At 45.4% G+C, this 22,628-nt stretch overlaps 1 protein-coding gene across 1 annotated transcript in view; it reads left to right on the forward strand.

The window, feature by feature from the left end:
* The first annotated feature begins 1,774 nt into the window (after nucleotides 1–1,774).
* Nucleotides 1,775–22,628, forward strand: part of LOC144166014 (neprilysin-2-like) — a 98,677-nt gene continuing 77,823 nt past the window's right edge. Inside the window, exons 1-4 of the mRNA XM_077695682.1 lie at nucleotides 1,775–1,939; nucleotides 17,290–17,443; nucleotides 19,103–19,156; nucleotides 19,557–19,691. Of these exons, the coding sequence (XP_077551808.1) occupies nucleotides 17,314–17,443; nucleotides 19,103–19,156; nucleotides 19,557–19,691 (319 nt within the window). The 5' untranslated portion in view covers nucleotides 1,775–1,939; nucleotides 17,290–17,313. The remainder of the gene's footprint in view (nucleotides 1,940–17,289; nucleotides 17,444–19,102; nucleotides 19,157–19,556; nucleotides 19,692–22,628) is intronic.

Below are 22,628 nucleotides of genomic sequence, written 5' to 3' on the forward strand. Positions count from 1 at the left end.
TCAGCTATTGGAAAATGCATGCCAGTTTTCAACATAAAAGTGCTGCCAACGTCATTTACGTAATTTGTTTTGTGTACATCATTTTTTTACTCTAGATAACGTTACCCGGGAAGCTTAAATTTTACCCCCCCCCCTCCAAACCCCGTCCTATCTCCAAAGAATCTCGTCCATACCTGGTTTCCCTGTCGCCAGCTTCCGCTTTTCAAAAGGTACTTAGACGCATGTCGGCAACCCATAGGAAAACCAGAGCAAATGTCCGCTCCGAGCGCTGCCACCTGCCCGAGAAAACCGACGTTGCGCGTAAAATTGGTAAATGAATTATTGATGTTGCAGTGATTAAGCTGTGTCGAACACTATGCTTGTGTTCCTACGCCCTGTTCTGTGTGCGCGTTTCGTGCTCGTCCACAGTAGAGTGCCTTTTGTCACCAAAGCGGTTTCTCGAGTCCATTATTAACGCATCTGTTGTGTGCTACCACCATAGGTCGTCCCAGCGGCTGAATGCAATACTATAGCAGGATAAATTAAAAACAAAAAGGCACAACAAAACGGTTAGTTTGCTGTATCGAGTTCTGTGCCTACGCTGTACCCCCCATGTCGCAATGCCAACCCTCTTTGCGGACTATGATAGAAAAAGAAAAAAAAACTATGCGCAGATGGCGCTGATGTAACTCTGGTTTTAAGGTGTCTGTGCGGGCTAGTTGATACTTCATCTAGTGAATTTCGGTCACACGCCAAGCACAACTCGAAGAAAGAAGAAGGACAGGAACCTGTTTCCTGTCCTTATTCTTTTCTCGAGTTGTGGTGGCGCTTAACCGAAATTTCTACGATGTAGCTCTTGTGAGCATGCTGCGGTGGTATTCAAACCACGCATAATCACAGTCACGCAAAAATCGCAACTGCGAAAGCAGTGGGTAATCTCTCCATGTGCACCACATGAATTGCGTAGAGAAAAGGGACAGAAAGGGAGAGGGAACAAATAACTTAACACATTTTTGTAACTAGCGTTTGATACACTTAGCCTCGCCTCTCATCTCTTAGTGTCCTGGTCACATTAAGGAAATTAAAGTAGCCTAGGCCGTTTAACATCAATTTTTAATGCATCCTTTTAATTGTCCCGCCTACGAGTGATTGCATTGCGTGCATGTTTCTGATTGCGCTGGGTAAAGGTTGCCTTAACACGAAGAGGAGGCGAAAAGAGGAGCTAGAATGCAAGGAAAGAAGGCAATAGAAAGGAGGGATAGCACGAAGAGATAAGGTTTGGATGCAGAAAATCATGGAGAATGATTTTGGACCTAAATCTCGGTAAGATCGCGTACTATCTAACATCTCCATCCGCAATAGTAGCAGCACTCAGTACGGCGTCATGCAGAAAAGAAAACATCGCATATTTGATAACGTATATCTTGTGTCTTCAATGCCTAAATGGCATTGGGTGAGGCTAGGTGAGGCTGAGCCTCATCCAGGGTGAGGCGGAGGCTGAGCCTGAAGTAGGTAAGGCTGAGATAAGCTCTCAGCCTCACTCAACCCCGAAAAAAAAAGGCGTACGTGCAAACGCCGTGCTGAAGAATGCAGCTGACGCGAAAACTTGCTTGGACAAAGTTGATCAATCAAAATACATAACTTCTTGTCAGAAACACTCCCTGAACCTAGTAAAAGGGTAGCAATGTTCATTGGAGAGTGTCTAGAAATGTCGCGAAGTTCTGCCTCCATTGGTTGAACTAGGAGATATAGGTTTCGATGCAAAAAAATGACGCGCTTATTTTGCGGTGTTTTTCACAACACGGTTGACACAAAAATTTCCAAATAAATTAGGAGAAAAGGAGGGACCAAAAGAACGCTGGAGTATCATCCTATCATAAAGTTGAGAACACTTTCAGGAAAAGCACTACTCCATTCAAGCTTGCAAATCAGGCTCCAGTCGTGGAGCGAAGTTTGTCACGTAAGCATACCTTATCTTTGCCAGCAATCTTGTTGTACACACAGTAGACTCTCTATAAACGGAATTTCAAAGGACCGAAAAAATTAGTTCCGCTTAACAGGAGTTCCGTTCACTGAGATATATGTATGAAAGTTAAAATTTATGTGCGTATACACCTTATTACCATTTCATGGAACTCTTAGCACTAAAAGGCAAATTTAGCAGGTAGTTTCTTTTCACAAAGCAAGGAAACTACAAGTGGTTTAGGCACAGCATTCACAAAGTGGATTTGCTGACAATGAGTCGCTGTGAACTACGAAATGCATCAATTATTTTTGTTTCAGTCCTTGCAACTTTATCTTCAAGGAGGCAGGCCTCAACTTCGCGAGTGCTCACGAGCCACCGAATTTAGAACACGGCAACGCGGTAATCAAGCGCGGATAGCACCACGATGGCATGTACGAGCCGGCAGGAGCTCAGCCCTGTAACCTCTGTGTCTTGTATTCAATAGGGACCGAACGACTGGAACAAGAACTGCGATGTTGCATTCTTCGCGCTAACAAGGCTTACTACTAACGAGACTAGGTTTACGAGGTAAACGAGGATTAAAAAAAAAGCAAAAACAAAACAGCTGGAACCGAAAACAGCTGATGTTCATGGCGATGGATCTGAGAAGTTTTATTTTCGGTTGCGTTTGAAAAGTTAGTTCCAATTACCGAAAGTGTTTTTACGTTATCTGAATACAAAACCAACCAACTTACAGGCTAGTGTTCTGTTTAAGCGGCAATTCCGTTTAAATGATTTACGTTTATAGAGATTCTTCTGTATTTGCTAAAGCCGCATTGCTTACTAACTTCATTTTCATTTTGTTTGAAGTGTTATTGCAAACAAGGCAAGATACATTGTCAGAAACATCACTTTTGTGTGCGGAATAATTGAAAAATGGTTATATACTGCACGAGGTTTTGTTTTCAACATTTGTGCATTAGTAAAAAAATAGAACAGTGCGCGACTATAAAGCAAACATGCCGTTTAACAAGGATCTGGGATCGGTGGAAGCTCGTCTGAAGCGCTGTAATGCCTAGCCGCAAATTTCTTTAAACAAGTGGTGAGCTATATAAGTAGACTTAAACTCAAGTCAACGTTTCGTTCATCTTGAAGAACAGTCCTTCTGGGTGGTTACGAGCAGAGTTGCTACCTGTTGCAGCACGCATGCTTAATTGTAAAGAGCCCACTTTCCCAACAAGCGAGACAGGAAATATGTAATGGTATGATTCACTTCGCCGATATTCTGTACGCCCTCCTTTGTCAACCAAACGAATTACTTGGCTGCCGCAACATTCAACTGCTACCCACTACCTATAGAGTTTCATACTAATATACGCACATGGGACACTGGCGCTAGTGTCTATGCGAGCCGCCGAATGACGGCTTCAACCCCCCCGGAGGCGGCCATGCCTGGAGGATGCGTGATTTTCGAACTTGGCTTGACCCAGCCGTTATCTTGATTTCACTCAAAGTACTTTTTTTTAAATACAAAAGCTATAACTAATGTTGATTAGTGTATAAATTGTTATTCGTGAAAACAAATTGTTCTTTGTGTCAATTTTATATTGAGGTTTCGAAGAATTCTTCTATCAGACGGGAAGATATTTGGAAAGTGTATACATCGCTGAGCTTAGCGGAGCCGACGATTAGGCCGATTAGGCGGCGATGCGTTTGTTATTTTCCCTGCGCGTCGGCGATGGCGTGCGGCTGAAGCAGGGAAGCTGCACTGTATTCCACAAGTTTGCATGGTCAGGGGCGGTGAACGCTGTTGTGTGTGCGCCTTGTTCACGCCAATAATTACAGGCACCTGATTACCGGCAGAAGAGGGCAGCCCAGCAGATGACGGTTGCATTGGCGGTATCTTTCTGTGCATGCAACCTACCCTCGTTTTTACCGTGATAAGCTGGTGACCACAATCAACTTGGTGGTGACCCACCCACCGGACGAAGCTCCCGCGATACTGTTTTGTGAGGAAAAATTACAAGGCTGTACACATATACTTACGGCTGGTAAAAGTTATTTTATTTGGCTCAGCCGATACCGCGCTGGTGTTGTTCTCGCAAGCGTCGTCATTGACGGGACTAAGATCGAACAGCGTGCTCGTACCGTCTACCACGTGGGGAATCTCGACTTCGCGTCCGTTTTCAGAAAGACCTAGAACATGACTAGTTCTAGTGGAGGGGCTACACGGTGATGCTACTGCTTTCCGCAACCGCTTCATTCCAGCCGAGAAGTATTTGATCATTGCAGCCCCTCGAATCGGGCGTTAATAGCAATGCTGCCCCGGAACGAGCCCTCAACGTTTTCGATGCCAAAACCGAAACTGATGGTGCAGAAAAACCCGACGCCAAGTGCACATAACCGCGAAGCCTCAAGTTAAGCCAAGTTCGAAAATCACGAGTCTACGTCACAGTCAGCCCCGTGGTGGTTGAACGATTGCACCGCCAGTGTCCCCTCTAACGTATATTAGTATGAAACTCTATGCCCACGACCGGCTTTATAGATAGCGACGTGCCCATCGCTGCCAGCGATAACGGGAGGCAGCGTGCCACAACACTAGGAGTGTTGTAAGCTGAGCTATATGTGCTGTTTCATGGCGGGTAACAGCGCAAACCGGGACGAAAATACGAAAACGGAGAGGCACAAATCAGCGATGACCTACAACTGATTTTATTTGAAAAAAAAAAACACGCAATTATATACATACGTCGCATCCTCATGGAGCATGCGCGAAAAGAAAAGAGGGAGAAAAAAACACCCTAACTGTCGAAACCAGCGGTACAGAATATAAAAATTACATTTCAACCTATGCCCAGATAAGAAATCCCTTTTTCATGTAAAAGAACAGAAGGCTGGCTGACACATTCCGTCAATCGATTAATAATGTGCACTGCCTCGACCAGCTCCCTGGCCGTCTGGTTCCTATGGGAGAACAAATCGAAGTGTCGGAAAAACGGGGTGTGCAACCGCACTGCTTGCAATGTGCGGACAAGTGGGAACTTGTAGCCCCTTTGATTGAATTGTAATGTTCTCTTAGTGGCACGTTAAGGCAGTGCCCCGTCTGCCCCACGTAGACGCGTTTGCAAGGCAGAGGAATGGAATAGACGATGGAAGTACGACAAGGTACATAGCTGTGAATATGTTTCACCGTGCAGCCAGGCGTGGCAATACCCTGTTTTTGGTTTATGCGGCGATCGCCTCTTGCGCACAATCGGCCCAACTTGTTTCGCGCAGAAATTAACACCTGTGTCCCATAGCGAGATGCAACCTTTTTGAGGCCGTGAGTGCAGCCATGTATGTAGGGCAATACAGCAATTTTCTAGCGTTCTTTTTCAGCAGATGCGAGCTCGATTCTACCACCTTTATTAATCTTCTGAACCAGCTTTTGGCATGCCAAAGAGAGCATGTCCAGCGGAAAGCCAGCGTCTGTTAGTTTCTGCGTCTGACCGGTCAAGCTCTTTACCATCAAATGGGAGCAGGACCGCCGAACGAAAGCAGGAAAGAACCAGGGCATTTTTCACTAATTTGGTATGCCCTGAGCTGTACTTAAGCAAAAGTTTGACCAGCGCTTGTTTGTGTCTATCCCTTTTCGTGTATTCGTCCAGTTTGCACTGTTACCCGCCATGCCAAAACATTGCTGTGTTGTGACGGCGCACTCCGTCAGATGGAGTCAAGTTTATTCCCTAAACTCGCCAGCTTCGCTTCGCACGCCGTGGTCCAGTGACTTATCGCATGAAGAGTAGCGGTCGTACCAGTAAATGCCGATTGTACCGATCGCTACCTATAATACCGGCCAGAATAGAGAATTCACGGTTAAGTCTAAAAGGTACGCAAACATCAACGTGCACAAGTAAACCACAGAGCTACCATAAGCGCCTGCTCGACTGGCGTCTTTTTTTAACCTTGTCGTTTATTTAGAAATGCGGAAACTATCTCGACTGTCGCTTTTCGTCGAGGAGCTTTATTTTTGAATTCACAGAAAAGGCTCGAAGTTGTGCAAACACCCCAATAGTGCCATTGTGTGCGTGGAAGCACCGTCATTCTTGCGGAAAAACATAATGTTGTTACAGCGAACAGAGCACTGATCAACGGCAACCTTTTCAGCAACTGCAGCGTTTTTACCATAACTCGGGCGTCACGTTTGTAAGAGCTCCGTCAGGGTGGCTTACAAGCCTAACAAATGGCAAACCTGGGTATGGCAGCCGTCTCCCATCAAATCTTGCGGTGAGAACCTGTTAGCTCGGGATATCTTTTTGAGCCTCCACTGTCCCCGCACCGAAGCTATGGGAACGTGGTGCACGACCGCTCGATTCACCCACCTCCCCTCTTCCCGGGGAGAACGAGTGGTTGTGCCTGCTGAGGACAAAATGCCGTTACCGTGCACTTTTCTGGCTTGACAGCTGTACGCAACAAATACAGTCGCCTAGGATATGTTCACTGAAAGTACGGTGAAAAATATTGCAGGATCTTTCCGCATATTCTTTCACGAACACGTTTCTTTCCTTAGGTTTGTTGCCGAGCCTGCTGCCTAAGTCGTCTATAACCTACAAGCGTGGTATCGGACTCACTGCAGCTACTTTTTCAAGAATCACTATTCATGCTGCTGCAATACTGCCTCCACATACGCTGAAGGCCAACCAAGACTGCGCAAGAAATTTCTGGCGCTCGTTTTTTTTTTTTTTTGTTATTCTCGTCGTATGCGGCGTAGGCCAATAAGTATCGACGGAGCGCTGTGGGTTTTATCTTCTCACTTTTTCTTTTGATGCACTTACAAAAATGCGCGCGAAGTCTTTCTTCCTGTTAATTTTTTTCTCTACCGTGCTATGGAAGAAAACAGGCTGAATATTTCTGGGGGATTTTATCCTTTCGAATGTACGTGCGCTATCAAACGCGTGGAACACCATGGAACACGTCACCAACGAGTCAGCAGCTGTGGACAATTTTTTGCCGACGATCTCTGGGTGGGTGCACGTTGGGTTCATGTCGGCCGCATGCACGCTTTCATCAGCCTAGACAAGTAACAATTTCGCGTTAAATACTCTTATTTGAGCCTCCCGTTGAGCCCACAGATGATGTGCACTTGCCGCAGTAGAATAAGCAAACACTGAGCGGAACGGACCCAAAAAAAGACGAAATAACAACGACGCAAGGTCGAGCAAACACGTGTAAAGCGCAGAAATGAGGATTAAATGCAGCGCCAGCCAGTGCGGTGGCGCCGGAAAGAACTAAAAGAAACCAAACAAGCCATAACGAATTCGGCACGTGGAATCAGTGCTTGGACAGGTCGCTATTTATAACGTCGGTCGTGCTGCTACCTGTGATTTAAAAGAGCTTCTTTACGTTGCCTGATTTCTTAGAGATGACAAAACCATATTCCAGCATTTTACAGCACAGAATGAATGACAGGTGAGGTTTCTTTTTTTTTTTTAGATGCAGAGCATCTGATTCACTGGCCTTGTCCCTCCGGCGTCGTCATCGTTGTCGGCGTTGTCCGCCCCTCCCCCAGTATCCTCGCTGCGCCAGCTGCGCTCTCCGCCGCTCACCCCTCTCCTCTCCGATAGCGAACACTCTTTCGCGAGGGGCATTGGATTGGATTGGATTCGATTGGCTTGGATTGGATTGGATTGGCTTGGCTTGGCTTGGCTTGGATTGGATTTGGATTGGATTGGATTGGATTAAAGTGGATTGTGTTGCGTCGTAGCCGCGGCACGTTGCGTCATAGCCGCGGCAGACGCGCTGGGGCCGGCGCATGTGCAGTACTCTCTCTTCCGCGGTTTCCTCTCCTTCGGGCGCGCTGCGCATATAACCGGTGTGCCGTTCTCCGGCGAAGCAACATCCACGCTTGGCTCAAACACCTAGAGTGCACGCCGCTTTACAAGTACGCCAACGTCGTCATCGAATGGGACCGGCTTACGCAGTCCCCTCAACGTTATGCGCGCTATAAAACGCGGTGCCTGCGCCGCTCCGCTCTATCGTTCCAGCGCCGTTCCTCCGCTGTCCAACGCTGGAACGTGGACCCCCTATGCGTCGCATCTACACAGGGGTTCCCGCGAGGGGAGGTGTTTTCTTTTTGTGTGTGGGATGACTAGTTAGGCTAGATGCATATAACTGAAGGGGTGTTAGTTGCCATTCGACATGGCATTCGATTCTGGAACAGCACGCTCTGCTTCCTAATTAAAGTGCAAAACTAGAAAGACGACGAGTTTATTTAAGAAGCTGTCATTAGCTGGGGCTTCTTATCTAGCTGTTACGATCCCTTTAAATAAATCGGCGTGCTTGACTGAATTACTGACTCGTAATCGCTCAGCCCCTACTATTAAATGTAAGGCCTTGAAATTTTGAGGCCGTGACATCGAAATTTCAAGTGCATGCCCTCCCGTGTACTAGAGGCCCAGTAGTAGACGTTTTCACGAAATATTTATTCGAAGGGTGCAGAATTTTTTCAACGTGGTTTTACGAATTAGGCAACCTCTGTTAAGCGAGTAAAGCTATGGATATGGTTTTTTGCATTGACTATTCACTCTCTCAAGTATATGAAAACAAATTGCTGTGTATTTTAACTTTTTATCTTAGCACATATTTTTACAAATCCCCTAATATACCCAGACTCAAAAACCTTATAAAATCGGTTGTTAAATCTAGACGTAACTCACACCTATTCCCCAAAAGTATTTATACGATTTGAACAACTTTCACCCCGAATGATGTAACAGGAACAACACTTAGCTTCAACGGCTGTCGAATTCCTCCCCACGAAGAGTATCCGTACAAAATTGTAAGACAAGTTTCGGAATGTTTAGAAATTACCTTTAAGCGAAACCTAGAGGGTTCAGCATGTCTCCCCAAATCCATCTTTAGATTTTGCCGGACGTGGACTAGTTTTTATTATTATTTTGAAAGGACTCTTACTTGGTCAGAACAATTATGAAATGTGCGACCCCCTATCATTTGGGTTCTTTTTTTTTACATCGGAGATATTACCGGTATACCGGAGGAGGTATGTTCTTCGTCAAAGCAATTAGCCTCTTCTGTTTACACACACAGCGGCTATCGGTGACGGGCAGCATGTCAAGCAGTTGTCGCTGCCCCGACATGAGCTGGGAATTTTCTCTCTGTAAAGCAAGAGCATGGCAATGGATCAACAAGAAAGTGTGGAAGGTCTGGCATCATGGCTAGCCGGCAAATCAGGGACCAAACTGAACTTGACTGAACTTGATGCGCAATTCGGTGAATAGCGGGGAGCTGACCTCCTGTTTTTTTTTTCTTTTTCACTTTTCTGAGGATAAGTACATGATTTGTTCAGCTAGTGAAGGGGGGCTTTCATCTGTCGCCTATAACTTTTAGACGAAGGTGGTGCCTGGTTGGTTGCAGCAACCTGGACAGAGATAATCCTTTCAGACTTCATCTCGGGTTCTGGTATATTGTGTTTTAGTTGTGTTGCGTTTTTTTTGTACATTAACTGTACATAGTTGCTACCACGACTCATGATTAGACTGCCAGAACTGTGGACGCCTTCCGCAAGCAGAGAAGAGACGACCAGGGAAGGCTCGACATCGAAGACATTGAAGCATGGACGACGAAGCTGAAGAAGGAAGTCCAGGAAGCGACCAAGAAGATCGAGACCAGCGACGACATTACATGCTTAGACAGCGACTGGCGCCCTTCATCGAAGCGAAGAGGTTCATCAAGGAGCGCTGGAAGAAGCAGCGATGGAACAGGAAGCTTCGAAAGAAGGTGGGAGAGCTAAATCGAGCGATTGAAAAACACAGCGCGTTCCTCTGCAGCCAGCAGTTGGACGAGGTGTGCAACCGCATCGACGGCAGCCTCCACCAGGGCAAGGCCTGGTCTCTGATCAGACACTTGCTCGACGAGACCAAAACTAAATCAGTCCATCAGAACCGCATGGCGCAGATCATGCACGAAGCCGAGAAGACCCTTGGCAGAGGCGAACTGATCAAGAAGCTGAGCGCCAAGTATCAACCACAGACGACGGCCGAACAACACCCAGGATACGCGGGGACCCAGTGCCAGGCTGGATCGGGACATCTCGACGGCCCAGGTTGCAAAGGCCTTGCGGGAGCTGAACACCAGATCGGCAGCGGGACCAGACGGAGTCTCGAACAAGGCTCTGAGAAACCTCGACGACTCGTCGATCGAAGCGCTGACAAAATATTACAACAGATGCTGGCGAAGCGGCCGACTACCGAAACAGTGGAAGACAGCTAAAACGGTACTCATTCCAAAACCGGGAAAACCACCGAGCATTGAGAACCTGCGGTCCATCTCGCTAACATCGTGTGTGGGGAAGGTCCTAGAGCACGTGCTGGCGAAAAGGTGGCAGGACTTCCTCGAAGAAGAGGGGCTGTATCCGGACTCGATGATCGGGTTCAGGAGAGGCTTGAGCACCCAAGACGCGATGCTACAACTGAAGAAAGAAATCATCGAGGACGATACAAGGGATAGCAAGGTGGTAGTCGGCCTAGACCTGCAGAGCGCCTTCGACCGAGTGAGGCACTCGGCCATCCTGGCGCAAGTGTCAAGGCTCAACATGGGAGAGCGGAGTTACAAATACATCAAGGACTTCCTGTCGGGCCGCAAGATCGAGCTGCACGCGGGAGAGAGATTTACCAGAACGAGACGTAGGCAGCGTGGGCACACCTCAAGGGTCGGTTATCTCACCGCTGCTCTTTAATATTGTCATGATCCGAGTCGCCGAAGCGGTGTCGAGCGTCGAAGGCGTTCGACATACCATTTATGCAGACGACATCACCCTATGTACGGCCGGTGGCACAGACGCAGGTATCGAGAGAAGGCTGCAGAAGGCGATCTCGGCCATCGAAGGCCGGTTGGACGGAACGGGTCTGCAGTGTTCGCCGTCAAAGTCAGAGCTCCTGGTATACTCGCCTCGCAAGGTTGGTCTGCAGCCGCTGCCCCCAAGGGAGTGCGATCGCCTGGAGCTGATGACAAAGACAGGCCAGCGAATCCCCGAAGTGCCGCAGATCAGGGTGCTGGGCATGCTTATCAACGGCAATGGTAACAAGGAGAACCTGATGAAGAAACTGGCGACCAAAACGGCAAGTACCCTGCGGCTGCTCCAGCGCGTATCGACCAAAAAGGCGGGCATGCGCGAAGATGGGCTCGCGAGACTGGTGCAGTCTTTCGCGATCAGCCACGTGGCATACACGGTGGCGTACCACAAGTGGACGCAGACGGACAAGGCCAAGATAGACATTATGATCCGAAGAATGTATAAACGGGCACTAGGTCTAAACGAATCGACGAACAGCGAACGACTGCTGCAACTGTCCACAACACGGTGGATGAGCTCATCGAGGCCCAGCTAGAAGCACAACGAGAATGACTGGCAGCGACCAAGACGGGTAGAGCCATCGTCGATACCCTGGGCTACGGCTACCAGATTACGGGGAGGAAACTCCAAGACCTAGACGAAAAGGTGCGGGAGAACGTGCGGCTGGGTCCCATTCCAAAGAACATGCACCCAGAACGCAATCAAGAACGAAGACGCGCAAGGGCAAAATACATAGTCGAGCAGTACAGTAACGACCCGCGAACACGGTACGTCGATGCGGCAGACTATGGCCAAGGCAGGTATGCGATGGTAACCATAAACGCAAGAACGGGAAGGGTGGCCAAGTGAGCGAGCGCAAAATGCGAGAACGCCACCGAGGCAGAAGAGATCGCCATAGCCCTGGCGATGTCCGAAGCCACTTGCGACACGATCCTGAGCGACTCGCAAGAGGCAGTCCGCAACCTGGCGAATGGCCGAGTGAGCGGCAAGGCAGCCACGATCATCGATAAAACGGGTGTCCAAGAAGAAAGAAGAGTAGAAATCAGATGGATCCTGGCGCACGCGGGCGAATGCTCACCGTACACAGCGAACCACAACGAGACGGCCCACAAGGAGGCGCGCGCTATAACACACCGCGCCCCCAGTGTGGGGAGGCGTCCCAAGTGGGCATGGTGGGTGGAGACTAAAGACAGACCCAGGGGTTACGGCGAAGCACTAAACAACATGCGGCTGATGAGAAGACCGTATCCGCCGCCCCACCGGGCTCTGGGTCGCGAAGAGGCAAGGTATCTCAGAAGGCTACAGACGGCGTCGGTCACGTCACCGGCAGCGCTACACCGCATGTATCCCGACGAATACCCCAATACCCAATGCAGCATATGTAAGAAAGGGCCGGCCAACCGGTGGCACGTCATGTGGGATTGTGTCTCCGGCCCAGACGGTGCAAGGTTTGAAGAATACCCCGCGGACCTCCAAAGAGCCATTGAGTCAAGCAACAAGACGGATCAAGCATGGGCCATCCAGCAGGTCTTCATTGCGCTCGAAAGGCACGGGCTCCAGACCCAAGCCCACAGCAGGTTTTATTGAAATAGTCATTTCCAGTCCAGTCCAACTGTGAAACCACGTAACGAAGGGGCAGCGTGCTAGAATGCACGATGGGGCGCGGCGCGTACTTTCAGGAGAACGGTGTGTTTCGCTGCTAAGAAATAAAGCAAATACTATTGTCAAACCTCGTGCTAAAAATTTAGGGTAAAATGAGTTCTAAATGTAATGTTTTATTTCGAACAGGCGAGCTACCCTCTCAGATTCTTGAGAGTGCTTTCAGAGAGCCTGCAAAGAACAGCACAATAACAGCACCAGGACAATGACTAATTGTTGATATGCCGAACTGTACGACGACCCACCACCAAACGACAAATGCTGGCTGTTTTAACCTCACCATTAAGTCTTATGAAAATTCTTGTCAGAGGCTACCATATTACACTGTACATATTCCCAAATGCAACCCCTGCATTATGCTGAAGAGCAAACTTTCGCAACTACTACATTGCAGGCAAAAGCATGCGTCGTAAGAAACCTGTTTTGAAACCTCACATAGAAAAAGTGGAGAAACAGTGGAACCATTATGGCTTACTAATTACTCCGAAATTTTTCCATTGTCATGAGTGGTATGCGGCATGTGTTCGACAATTCATGTTTTAACATTTCATAAATCGTTCATTCACTTGAATATCCGCAGCCTCTCTAAAAACTTTGATGCAATGATTGACTTCTTCACTACGTTAGATCACCCTTTCACAGTGGTATGTCTTTCGGAAGTTTGGCTAACCTCAACCGACTTAAACCTATATGCTATCCCTGAGTATTCTGCTGAGTTCTGTTGTCGAGACGATAACCGATATGGTGGGTCTGCCATATAAGTATCATCCAATCAGCCCTACCGTCGCCGAAATGATATTTCATTTTCGACAGCTAACGTCGAATCAGTTTGGCTAGAGTTTGATTGCAACTTTCTGTGTAGCAATAGCCGTAGCACAGTAATCGGATCTGTATACCGATCCCCATCATCATCATACACAGAGTTCTGCTCAGAACTTGAAACAATTCTTAATACGCTTGCTTGTGAAGACAAAAATATTCTTTTGTTCGGTGACACTAATATTAACTTATTGGATCCAACAGATAAGTCCTACTCGAATTACATAAACTCTTTCGTTGGGCATGGCCTTGAATCATTAATTAATGCGCCTACTAGATGTTCTACCAACGGTACAGAAACTTTAATAGACCACATCTCATCCAACCTAACCACTGATCAACTTTCTGGTGTAGTAAATATTTCTATAACTGATCACTACCCTGTCTTCACACTGATTGAATCTAGCAGTCCCAGGAAATTCCCAAAAAAACAAAAACAAAGCTTTGATAAGAAGAAGTTTGTTGCGTCAATTTCAAACTCTGATTGATCTCCGATTTTATCTGAAACAGATCCGTGTATTGCCTTTGAGAAGTTCAATAGCATTATTCATCGTGCGTCCCAGCAGTCTAGTTCTCCTATCAAGGTTACCCGATGGTTTTCGACCCCGCAAAATCCTTGGATAACACGTGGTCTCTTGCGTAGCATTACTAAAAGACACAATCTGTATAAGAAAACTAAGCTCCAACCATTCAATCTAAACCTCAAACTACGATACAATAACTACTCAAATACTCTCACAACACTACTGAAAAATACCAAACGTAAATATTTTGAAGAAGAAATTATGAAACGCAAAAAAAATATTCTTCTCTCATCACAGCATGCTGAATCGTGCCCAAAGGGCAGTTTTCAACGGGGAAACTACAAGATGGACTTTTTAATTTGCCGCGCTTTCGAGGCACTTTTTCAAAGAAAGTGCTTCGAGTTGTGCCGCACCTCCGCCAGATGGCGCCACGGGTCTCGCGACCGAGAGAAGACGCAGTGAAACATCCCCCTCGCGAGGGGCACGATCAAATGCAGAGCATTTCCGGGGGCGCACGACGTTAAGTAGTTTGCGTTACGTTAATGTTGTTGCAGTTGTGGCAACTGCTGACGAGAGAGCGCACGTCAGCAGTAAGGCGCGTTCGTAGCGTCCCATTCTGTGTCGGCTTTGTGGCGCAGTGGGTAGAGTACCATGTACATTGCGTTCCGCCCGCAGGGTCGAGGGATCGAAACCGGGCGCCGGATAGTATTTTTTTATATAGTAGGGAGGGGTGCGGTGCGGACTACGGACGTCAACGCGGGTGACATCGTGAGTTACTGAAATGCTCTGCATTTAAAACGATTCAAGGAAAATGTGGGAACTGATTAAGTCATTTCTTAATGAGCCATCAACGAGGAACACAATTTCTAAAATCAACACTACACCGTGAACGCTCATGGAACTAAAAGATATTGCAAATGAATTTAACGAGTTTTTCACCGGTAATGAAATGACTACCGCCTCCGATGCCTCTCCTACGCACAGTGTACAGTCGTCACAATCATTTTATCTTTACCCTACTAATCCCTCCGAAATCACCGACACAATATCGAATCTGAAATCCACGGGTCCCGAGCTTGATGGAGTGCTTCCGTCGTCAATCAAAACAATTGGCAGCCATGTCTCCGTTCCTTTATGTCATATTATTAACTGTATGTTTAAAGAAGGTACATTTCCTGACCAGTTAAAAGCAGGTAAAATTACCCCGGTGATAAAAAAAGGCGACGCGGAAGTCGTTCCCAACTATAGACTTGTTTGTATTTTACCATTTTTCAGTAAAATTGTTGAAAAGCTTATTGTAACACGCCTGACAAAATATTTCGACAAATTCAATCTTCTCTCCCCTCATCAGTTTGGTTTTCGTCCAGGATTTTCGACAGAACATGCCCTCATTTCTTTTACGGATACCATAAAACGCGCTATAGACATGGGTCATATTGTAGGGGCTATATTTGTAGATTTTACTAAAGCATTCGATACGATAAATCACACCATTCTTCTTCACAAGCTTGATGCACTTGGAATTCGGGGTCCTCCACTGTCTTTAATTCGCAGTTACTTATCAAATAGGTCCCAGGTCGTTGAAATTAACGGTTGTCTTTCACAACCGAAATTATCAATAAAAGGTGTTCTGCAAGGGTCTATTATAGGTCCACTATTATTTTTAGTTTATATAAATGATGTTCCGAATTTTCTTAAGCTTACAAATGCCATATTATATGCTGATGATACTACCATATTTGCTCACAAAAAATCCCTAACTGAAGTCTTATCCCTCTTAAATTCAGACCTAGATAATTTGGTATCCTGGTGCAAACTTAATCAACTCTACATCCACCCCGCGAAAACCCATTTTATGCTTTTGCACAGTCCAATGCGCAATATTGATCCCACACCATCAATAACGTTACAAAACGTTGTCATTCATGCATCATCTGCCGTCCTATTCCTGGGTGTACTGCTAGACACTCATCTCAAATTTCATCAACATATTAATTTGGTATCGAAAAAATTGGTTTTGGATTGCGAGTAATAATAAAAACGCGACGCTACTTTCGCGCCCCATTATACTGTCCTTATATTACTCGTTCATACATAGCCACCTACAGTATTGTCTTTCATCATGGGGAAATACTTAGTTGTCCCACTAGTCCCACTTACAGCATCTACAGAGACAGGCTCTAAGACTAATTACCTTTAACAGTCATTTTTCAGAAGCAAATGCAATTTTCAGGACCCTCAATGTACTACCATTATCCAACCTTTTCCAGCAAAAGCTGACAACAATTATTTACCGCGTAGTTAACAACAACAAAATAACAATCTGCTATTACCCAAAGTTAAAACTAACTATGGAAAATTAATGGTGTATTTTATGGAAATTACGTTCTGGAATCAACTACCTACTAACATCAAAACCTCTACTTCATCTTATTCATTCATAAAACATGTCAAACACCACCTAGTTACCACAATTGATTCATCAATGGCATGAAGGCTGCCTAAATAAGTATCTATTGCTTATGTTGCTGTTTCTATATTAATGATGTAAATAATAGCAATGTGTTTTGATGATCCTTTACGTCGCACAATTTTTTTTGGAGTACATTTATTTAGTCGATTTCTTTTTTCGTGTCTTATATTCTCACTCATGCTGTGTAAGCATGCTTTCAGACTTGAATTTACCCTGATGTACTAATGCATTATTTCCACTGCCTGTAAATTTGTACTTTTCATCTGTTTTATGTATTAATAGGAGGTCCCCCTGACAGTTTTGTAACTTTGGGACCTCCTTCTGTATTAAATGTTGGTGCAGTGTTGTTGTTGTTGTACAATATTCAGATTAACAGCGAAACTTGAGCAAATCGGTTGTGTACCAAGAAAAGCCCGAGCGCTCGTGCACGCGTGCCTCGAGCGCACGTTCGTCAAGCCAAGCACACCACTTAGGGGGATTGGCCGACATTAGCCCCCGCCCGCCCCCCCCCCCCCCCCTAAAAAAAAAAAAAAAAAAAACTCCAGCTTTCGCCGTATCGTGGTAACAATTCCTCGGAACGCGCAGGACACGTCATGGCGTACGCCATTCGTTCGTTCAGCCTCGTGTCATGTCCTCTGTACCGCAGAAAAGCCGCTGCTTGAATGTCGAAGCTGCTGTAGGTGATCATTGAGTCTAGTTCACACGGCCGGGGAAGAGGCCGGGCTTCTAGAGGCTCAGCGTGCAAAGCATCGGCTAGAGACGATAAGTCGCGCTTGCAGAGTGGCGTACGAAAACGTCCAGTTCACACTTTGGCCTTGCTCAGCATAACTTCATTGAAATGTCATGCCGCCGACGTCAACCACGACACCACAACGAAACTAAAACGCACCTTTCTGTCCGTCAATGATTACCTAAAACAGCTTTGTAATTCAAATCTTGCACGTAAGTGCAAACTTCCCTTATATTTCTTTTCTGGTTCGAGGTTTTGTTGTTTAGGATTTAAGGGTGATTAAAGCTTTTGCTAACACATGCATTTCAGACCGGAACACCCTGAAACAAAGCAATGGGGCCGATTGCCTTGCTTTTCGGGGGCAAAGTCATTCTTTGTCAAATTATAATTGTAATCCTTTGGGTTCCCACTTGTGTACCTGCGGACCGCATTAAGCCAGGGGTCGGCGCAATTCAGCCTGAAGGTAAGTTTCTATTGCTTGCTACAATATCAGTGGACAGATACAGTGATAGTACGGATGAAAATGAGAAGTTTATTTTCAGGAATAATTCATATGCTGCAGTATTTTCGGAAATTAAATTTTCTTCTCACGAACCTACGAAAATCCTTTATCAAGACAATATTTTTCTTGTGGAAAACATTTACGTTCAATAGGAACTCAGAGAAAGCACTTGGTATAAATTGTAAGGACTTTGGGTAGTTTCTTTTGAAAGGTTGCTGCTCATAGTGCTTCGCCAGATGGCTTGTTTCTCTGGGGAATATGACGGAATCATCTCCCCACTTTGATAATGATCCCAAAGAGGGGTTTTAGGATCACCTCTGATTGTTCAATAAAACGGTGTATAACATTTGGAGAACTGCGATAAATTAATCTTAAACGTAAAGCAATATCCTGCAAAGCTGACGTGCTTTGCGGTTTCGCAAGGGGGAGTCAAGGTTCAGAGAATATAAACTGGCATATCGACCTCAGGGCAGCCAAATGGGAAACGGAAACCGGTGGCTGGTGTTTTATATATTGATGAGCGATTTGACTGTAGGGTTTAACACGCCGACGAAACGCAGGCGATGAGGCGCGCCGTAGTGGAGGGCTCCGGATTAATGTTGACCACCTGGGGATCTTTAACGTGCGCCGAAATCTCGTACACACGGGCGTTTTTGCTTTTCGCCTCCATTAGAAAAGCGGGCGCCGCGGCCGGGAATCGAACCCGCGACCTCGTGCTCAGATGTGCAACGCCTCAGCCACTGAGCCACCGCGGCGGGTGCATTTTATATATCCCAACCAATGAACATTTGGATGCACTTGTTTCATGTTTTTGATTTCTATTTTTGATTCGGACCTGAGCGTCGTTTTTGGTCATCTGGAAATTGACGCTTTATTCTAAGAAATAATAAAAACATTATTCGCCGGCTGTGTGTTGCCGAGTTTCGCCAAAACACCCAAAATATCAACAAAAAACAGATGAATAAATAAAAAAAGGCTATAAATAAACTATAAATACCAAAAGAAAAACCTAAAACTTACTAACAAAATCGCAAAGATTGATTGACGGATAGACTTCCTTAATGGGTACCGCTTTCGAAGGGAAGTATAAGTAACTTCAAGTTGCACCCATAACGCTGGCGACATACCGAGGTGGGGAGTTTTGGTTGCACGCAACCACTAAACCCACAAACAACTAATTACACTTAGTTAGACAAAGGCCCCTTACACTCCATCTGACTTTACGCTAGTAAAAGTGGTGTTGCACAAAGCGACTAATCGAGTTCGACAAATTACCCGACATCTGCTATGAAGACCCCACGGGCAAAAGTTTACAACCCACTACTCGCCCCTAAACCCACTCGGCTTGAAGCCCTCCTTCTACAATAAAAGCGCTACAACAACCAAACATTACTTGTTGTTCGTAAGAGTTGGTCACTCTGACTCAGCACGCTAATGCAATTATTAAAAAAAAACACGAGGAAAAATAAGCTTTGCGGTCTAAAACGGCGTAATTCAAAAACTCAGTCAAGTTTCTGAATTCTTGGGTTAGAAAATAACGACAAAATATAAGCGATATAATGGAAGACAGACGGTTTCTTGCACCCGTTCATACGTCACTGATGCTCTTATTTCTCTCAGATGGATCATCAGACTACAACAAAACTTGTAAAGCTCCTGAGTGCCGAAAAATGCGTGAGTTATATTTCTATCCCAATTTTTTCATGACATTGCTGCATGGGCATATACTTGAATTTGGTTCATTGATTTTGATTAAGACGGGTCACCATAATCCCTGCGATATTTTGGTTATTACAAGTATGATTTGTTTCGTGAAAAACATTCATCGCTTGAAGTGTAGGGCGACTTGTTCGCTATACAACGGCGGTGAAGTATAGTTACTTTTGTGTTGCACCGCACTACCCCTTTATCAATTTCTTCCCTATTTGACATCGACTCCAGGTTTCAATAGGTCGCTCTGAGGTACATAAGTATTCGAGAACATCAATTCATGCCAACTTATTCTGCATCCAATGTTACTTCCGTAAACATGCACTTCTTTCTATGACCCTTTTAAATACAATTTGTGTTGCAGTTCACATGATTCGGCACCAAATGGGAAACAAAACACCTTGCGAGGACTTTCATGAATATGTTTGCGGAAATTGGAAAGGTGACAGAGAACTGAACTCACGTGTTCTGAAAGAGAAAGCCGTGATTACACTTGCAGGCAAGTGAACGTATTTTTTTTATGCCAGCGTTGCTTTGAATCCTCTGTGTGGTTTCCTAGATGCACCATGTATACCGTACATTGAGCGTTGTCTTTTGCGCAGAGGTATATATTACTGCGGTAGAAGTTGGCGCTGCACTGCAGGAGATAGGAAATATGAGTAGCAATTTCTCAGAATGTCGGACATAAAGACCGAAGTATATATTTGGGTTGGTCATGTATAGAATGTAAGCAGTGAGTGGTGATTCCCTTTTCTGATTTCTAAAAAAGGCAGTTGTCGTATTATTACCAGTAGTTTATTTCAATCAGTTTCTCAAACAACCTACTACGTGTGAGATACCTACATCGATTTGCTCGATAATATGAAACTACAGATATAAAGGAAACGTTGTTTGGAGACCACAATCTTTCTACCTCAGTGAGATTCATGAAATATCACAAAACTTATGTGCTATTTGCAGTGGCATGCTGGAACGTATGGTTTGTCCGACTGCGTGCGCCGAAACGAAATTTGTATTTCTTTTCACAATCAAACAACCTGCTGCTCCCCATTTCCGTCGTTACAAAGTGGCCGACGATTGCAGCCTCTCTACATTCCTAACTAGTTTAATGCCTTTTGCATGCAATTTTACTTTTAACAACAGTTCCCATGAACGAGGTGCATCGATTTTATCCTGTAGGCAAAAGTATGGAAATCGACTTGAACTCTCAGGGGTAATGCTATTATAAAAGAAAAGTTCACAGCCACTTAACACAAAAATGCTACGAAAATTTACAGCAACAAATTTTCGAGATTCAATTGATTTCAAACCTACGCAAACACGTCAGAGACACAAGGCGTTGTTTGTTTTTGTTTGAAACTGCCTTGTCAGCTGTCATTGCACAAACCACGCCAATAAAATGCTGAAACACACGGAGGAAACGCTAAGCGTGCACATAGCGAATTTGACAGACATGGGAATATGTGTACGTACTACAACGTGATATTGCAGCGGTGTATTTCGAGAGCGTTGAACGGCGTATTCCCGCATTGGCGTGAAATAGGCAAACTTTCTACTGAATATCGAGAATAGCGCAGCAGGCACAGCGTTTCCGTGCATATAGGGACTGAAAACAATACATGTCTGGAGGGTCTTTCCATTTTTGAGTTGGTACAAAAAATAATAAACATGGGCCAACCAAGAGCAAAATTACTGCAAATACGTCCCGGTGACAGTTTCGATTCAGTGTCGGAGGACGCGCGTCGTAACCTTACTCAATGTACGTAACCTTACTCAAAGAAACAAATTTTAGTGGCGCGAAGAGACCCACGTGGCTCTGCCGTAAAATGTCAGAAATACAAGTGTACTAAGTTAATACATTATCGTCAACTTAGCGATACTACTGATACTACAATGCCGCACAAAAGTATGAAAGGCAAATTTTTATTCGTACGGGATTAATGTCTCATAGGGTCATAAATGATAGATGGTTGGGCTGCGCCAACCACGGAAGCTCATGAAAAGGTCATTTTCTAGGATCAAATAAGGAATTTTTTTGCACCACGCTAGACATTGCTAGGCAGTTGTTTGACCAATTGCCAAATAAATGCTATGCAATCACGATATCATTTAAGCATGGCCATGTTTGACCGGTTAATTGGTAAAGAAATGTTTTACAGTCTCGATGTCATTTAAGCATGGGAACATGCCATATGTGCATTATTTGTAAGTATGGGTTTAAACGGAGATGACCTCGCAAATATCGGGTAGCACTTTTCGGTGAACCTCCGACGTGGATATGTGTCGTGTGATGAGGCAGCATCTCACACTCGCACACAGCACTCGCACACATCACGTTCAACCTTTTGCTTGTTTTACCAGCGTGGCACACTCGGTAAGGCATCAACTTTGCAACCGAAAGGAACCCAGATTTGACGCCGGTCCCAGCAGCGTTTCATTGCGAAAGCAGCGTTAGGGTATACCATTGTCGATTTTGCGGGAAATTTGTGAAGCACTTACGTGAAGTCTGTTTCGTGAAGCCCTTTCATGAATCCGTTTTCTTAAATCGTCTTCTGTAAAGATTCTTTCGTAAACCCGCCGATATTCTATAGTTCATAACTCACTTAGGCGAAGGTTGATTTGCAGCAGAGGAAAGAGGCGACGCGAGAAGGCGGCAATCCGAGTTAGGTTTAACGTCAGGCTTTGAGGTCGGACGATGGCAGCTGGTGCCCGCCGCTCGGCGAACAGTGAGTATGACGATGCTTAGCCTGTCGTAGGCTGATTTTAAACGTTAGTGAACCTTCAAGTGAAACGAATGAAGTTAAATTTAACGTCACGCTCTAGGGTCAAACGCCGTCTGCCGGTACGTATGTGAAAAAGTACTGATTGTACGTCAAGCAGCAGGTAAGACCTCAAAGAGAAACGGAACGTCAAGGCTGGTGCCTACCCAGCAGTTGCTGCTGTTAGCCTCGAAAAGTAATACATGCACATAAATTATTCCACTAGCTTATTACACAGCGCTTTATACGCTTCGTGCATGCCTAAGCCAGGGAAGAGTACAGTAATGGACAAATGAAATGAGAACTCGGAAATTTGAATCAAAATACGCAAAATTTAACAATAAGAATAAAATTTCCGTAAACTTTGTTTATTACGACACAAACTCAAGGTTGCTCCCTCTCAAGTTAACTACTTAGCGTATACTTCAATAATTAGACCGAAACTTGAATATGCTTGCGTTATTAGGGATCCTCACACGAAAACCAATATCGATTGCCTCGAGAGAATTCAAAGAAGAGCCATCCGCTTTATTTATGGTATGTACGGGCGAACAGGCTCCGTTTCTGCCCTCATGGAAAGACATGGTATCCCAACATTAGAATCCCGACGTAAATCAGTTAGGCTAAAATTACTCTATCAATTAGTTAACCGCAAGCTCTTATTTGATTCCAGCCCC

Source organism: Haemaphysalis longicornis, unplaced genomic scaffold (genome assembly GCF_048455015.1).
Source record: "Haemaphysalis longicornis isolate Haplotype H1 unplaced genomic scaffold, Haemaphysalis longicornis Haplotype H1 scaffold_155, whole genome shotgun sequence".
Taxonomy (NCBI): domain Eukaryota; kingdom Metazoa; phylum Arthropoda; class Arachnida; order Ixodida; family Ixodidae; genus Haemaphysalis; species Haemaphysalis longicornis.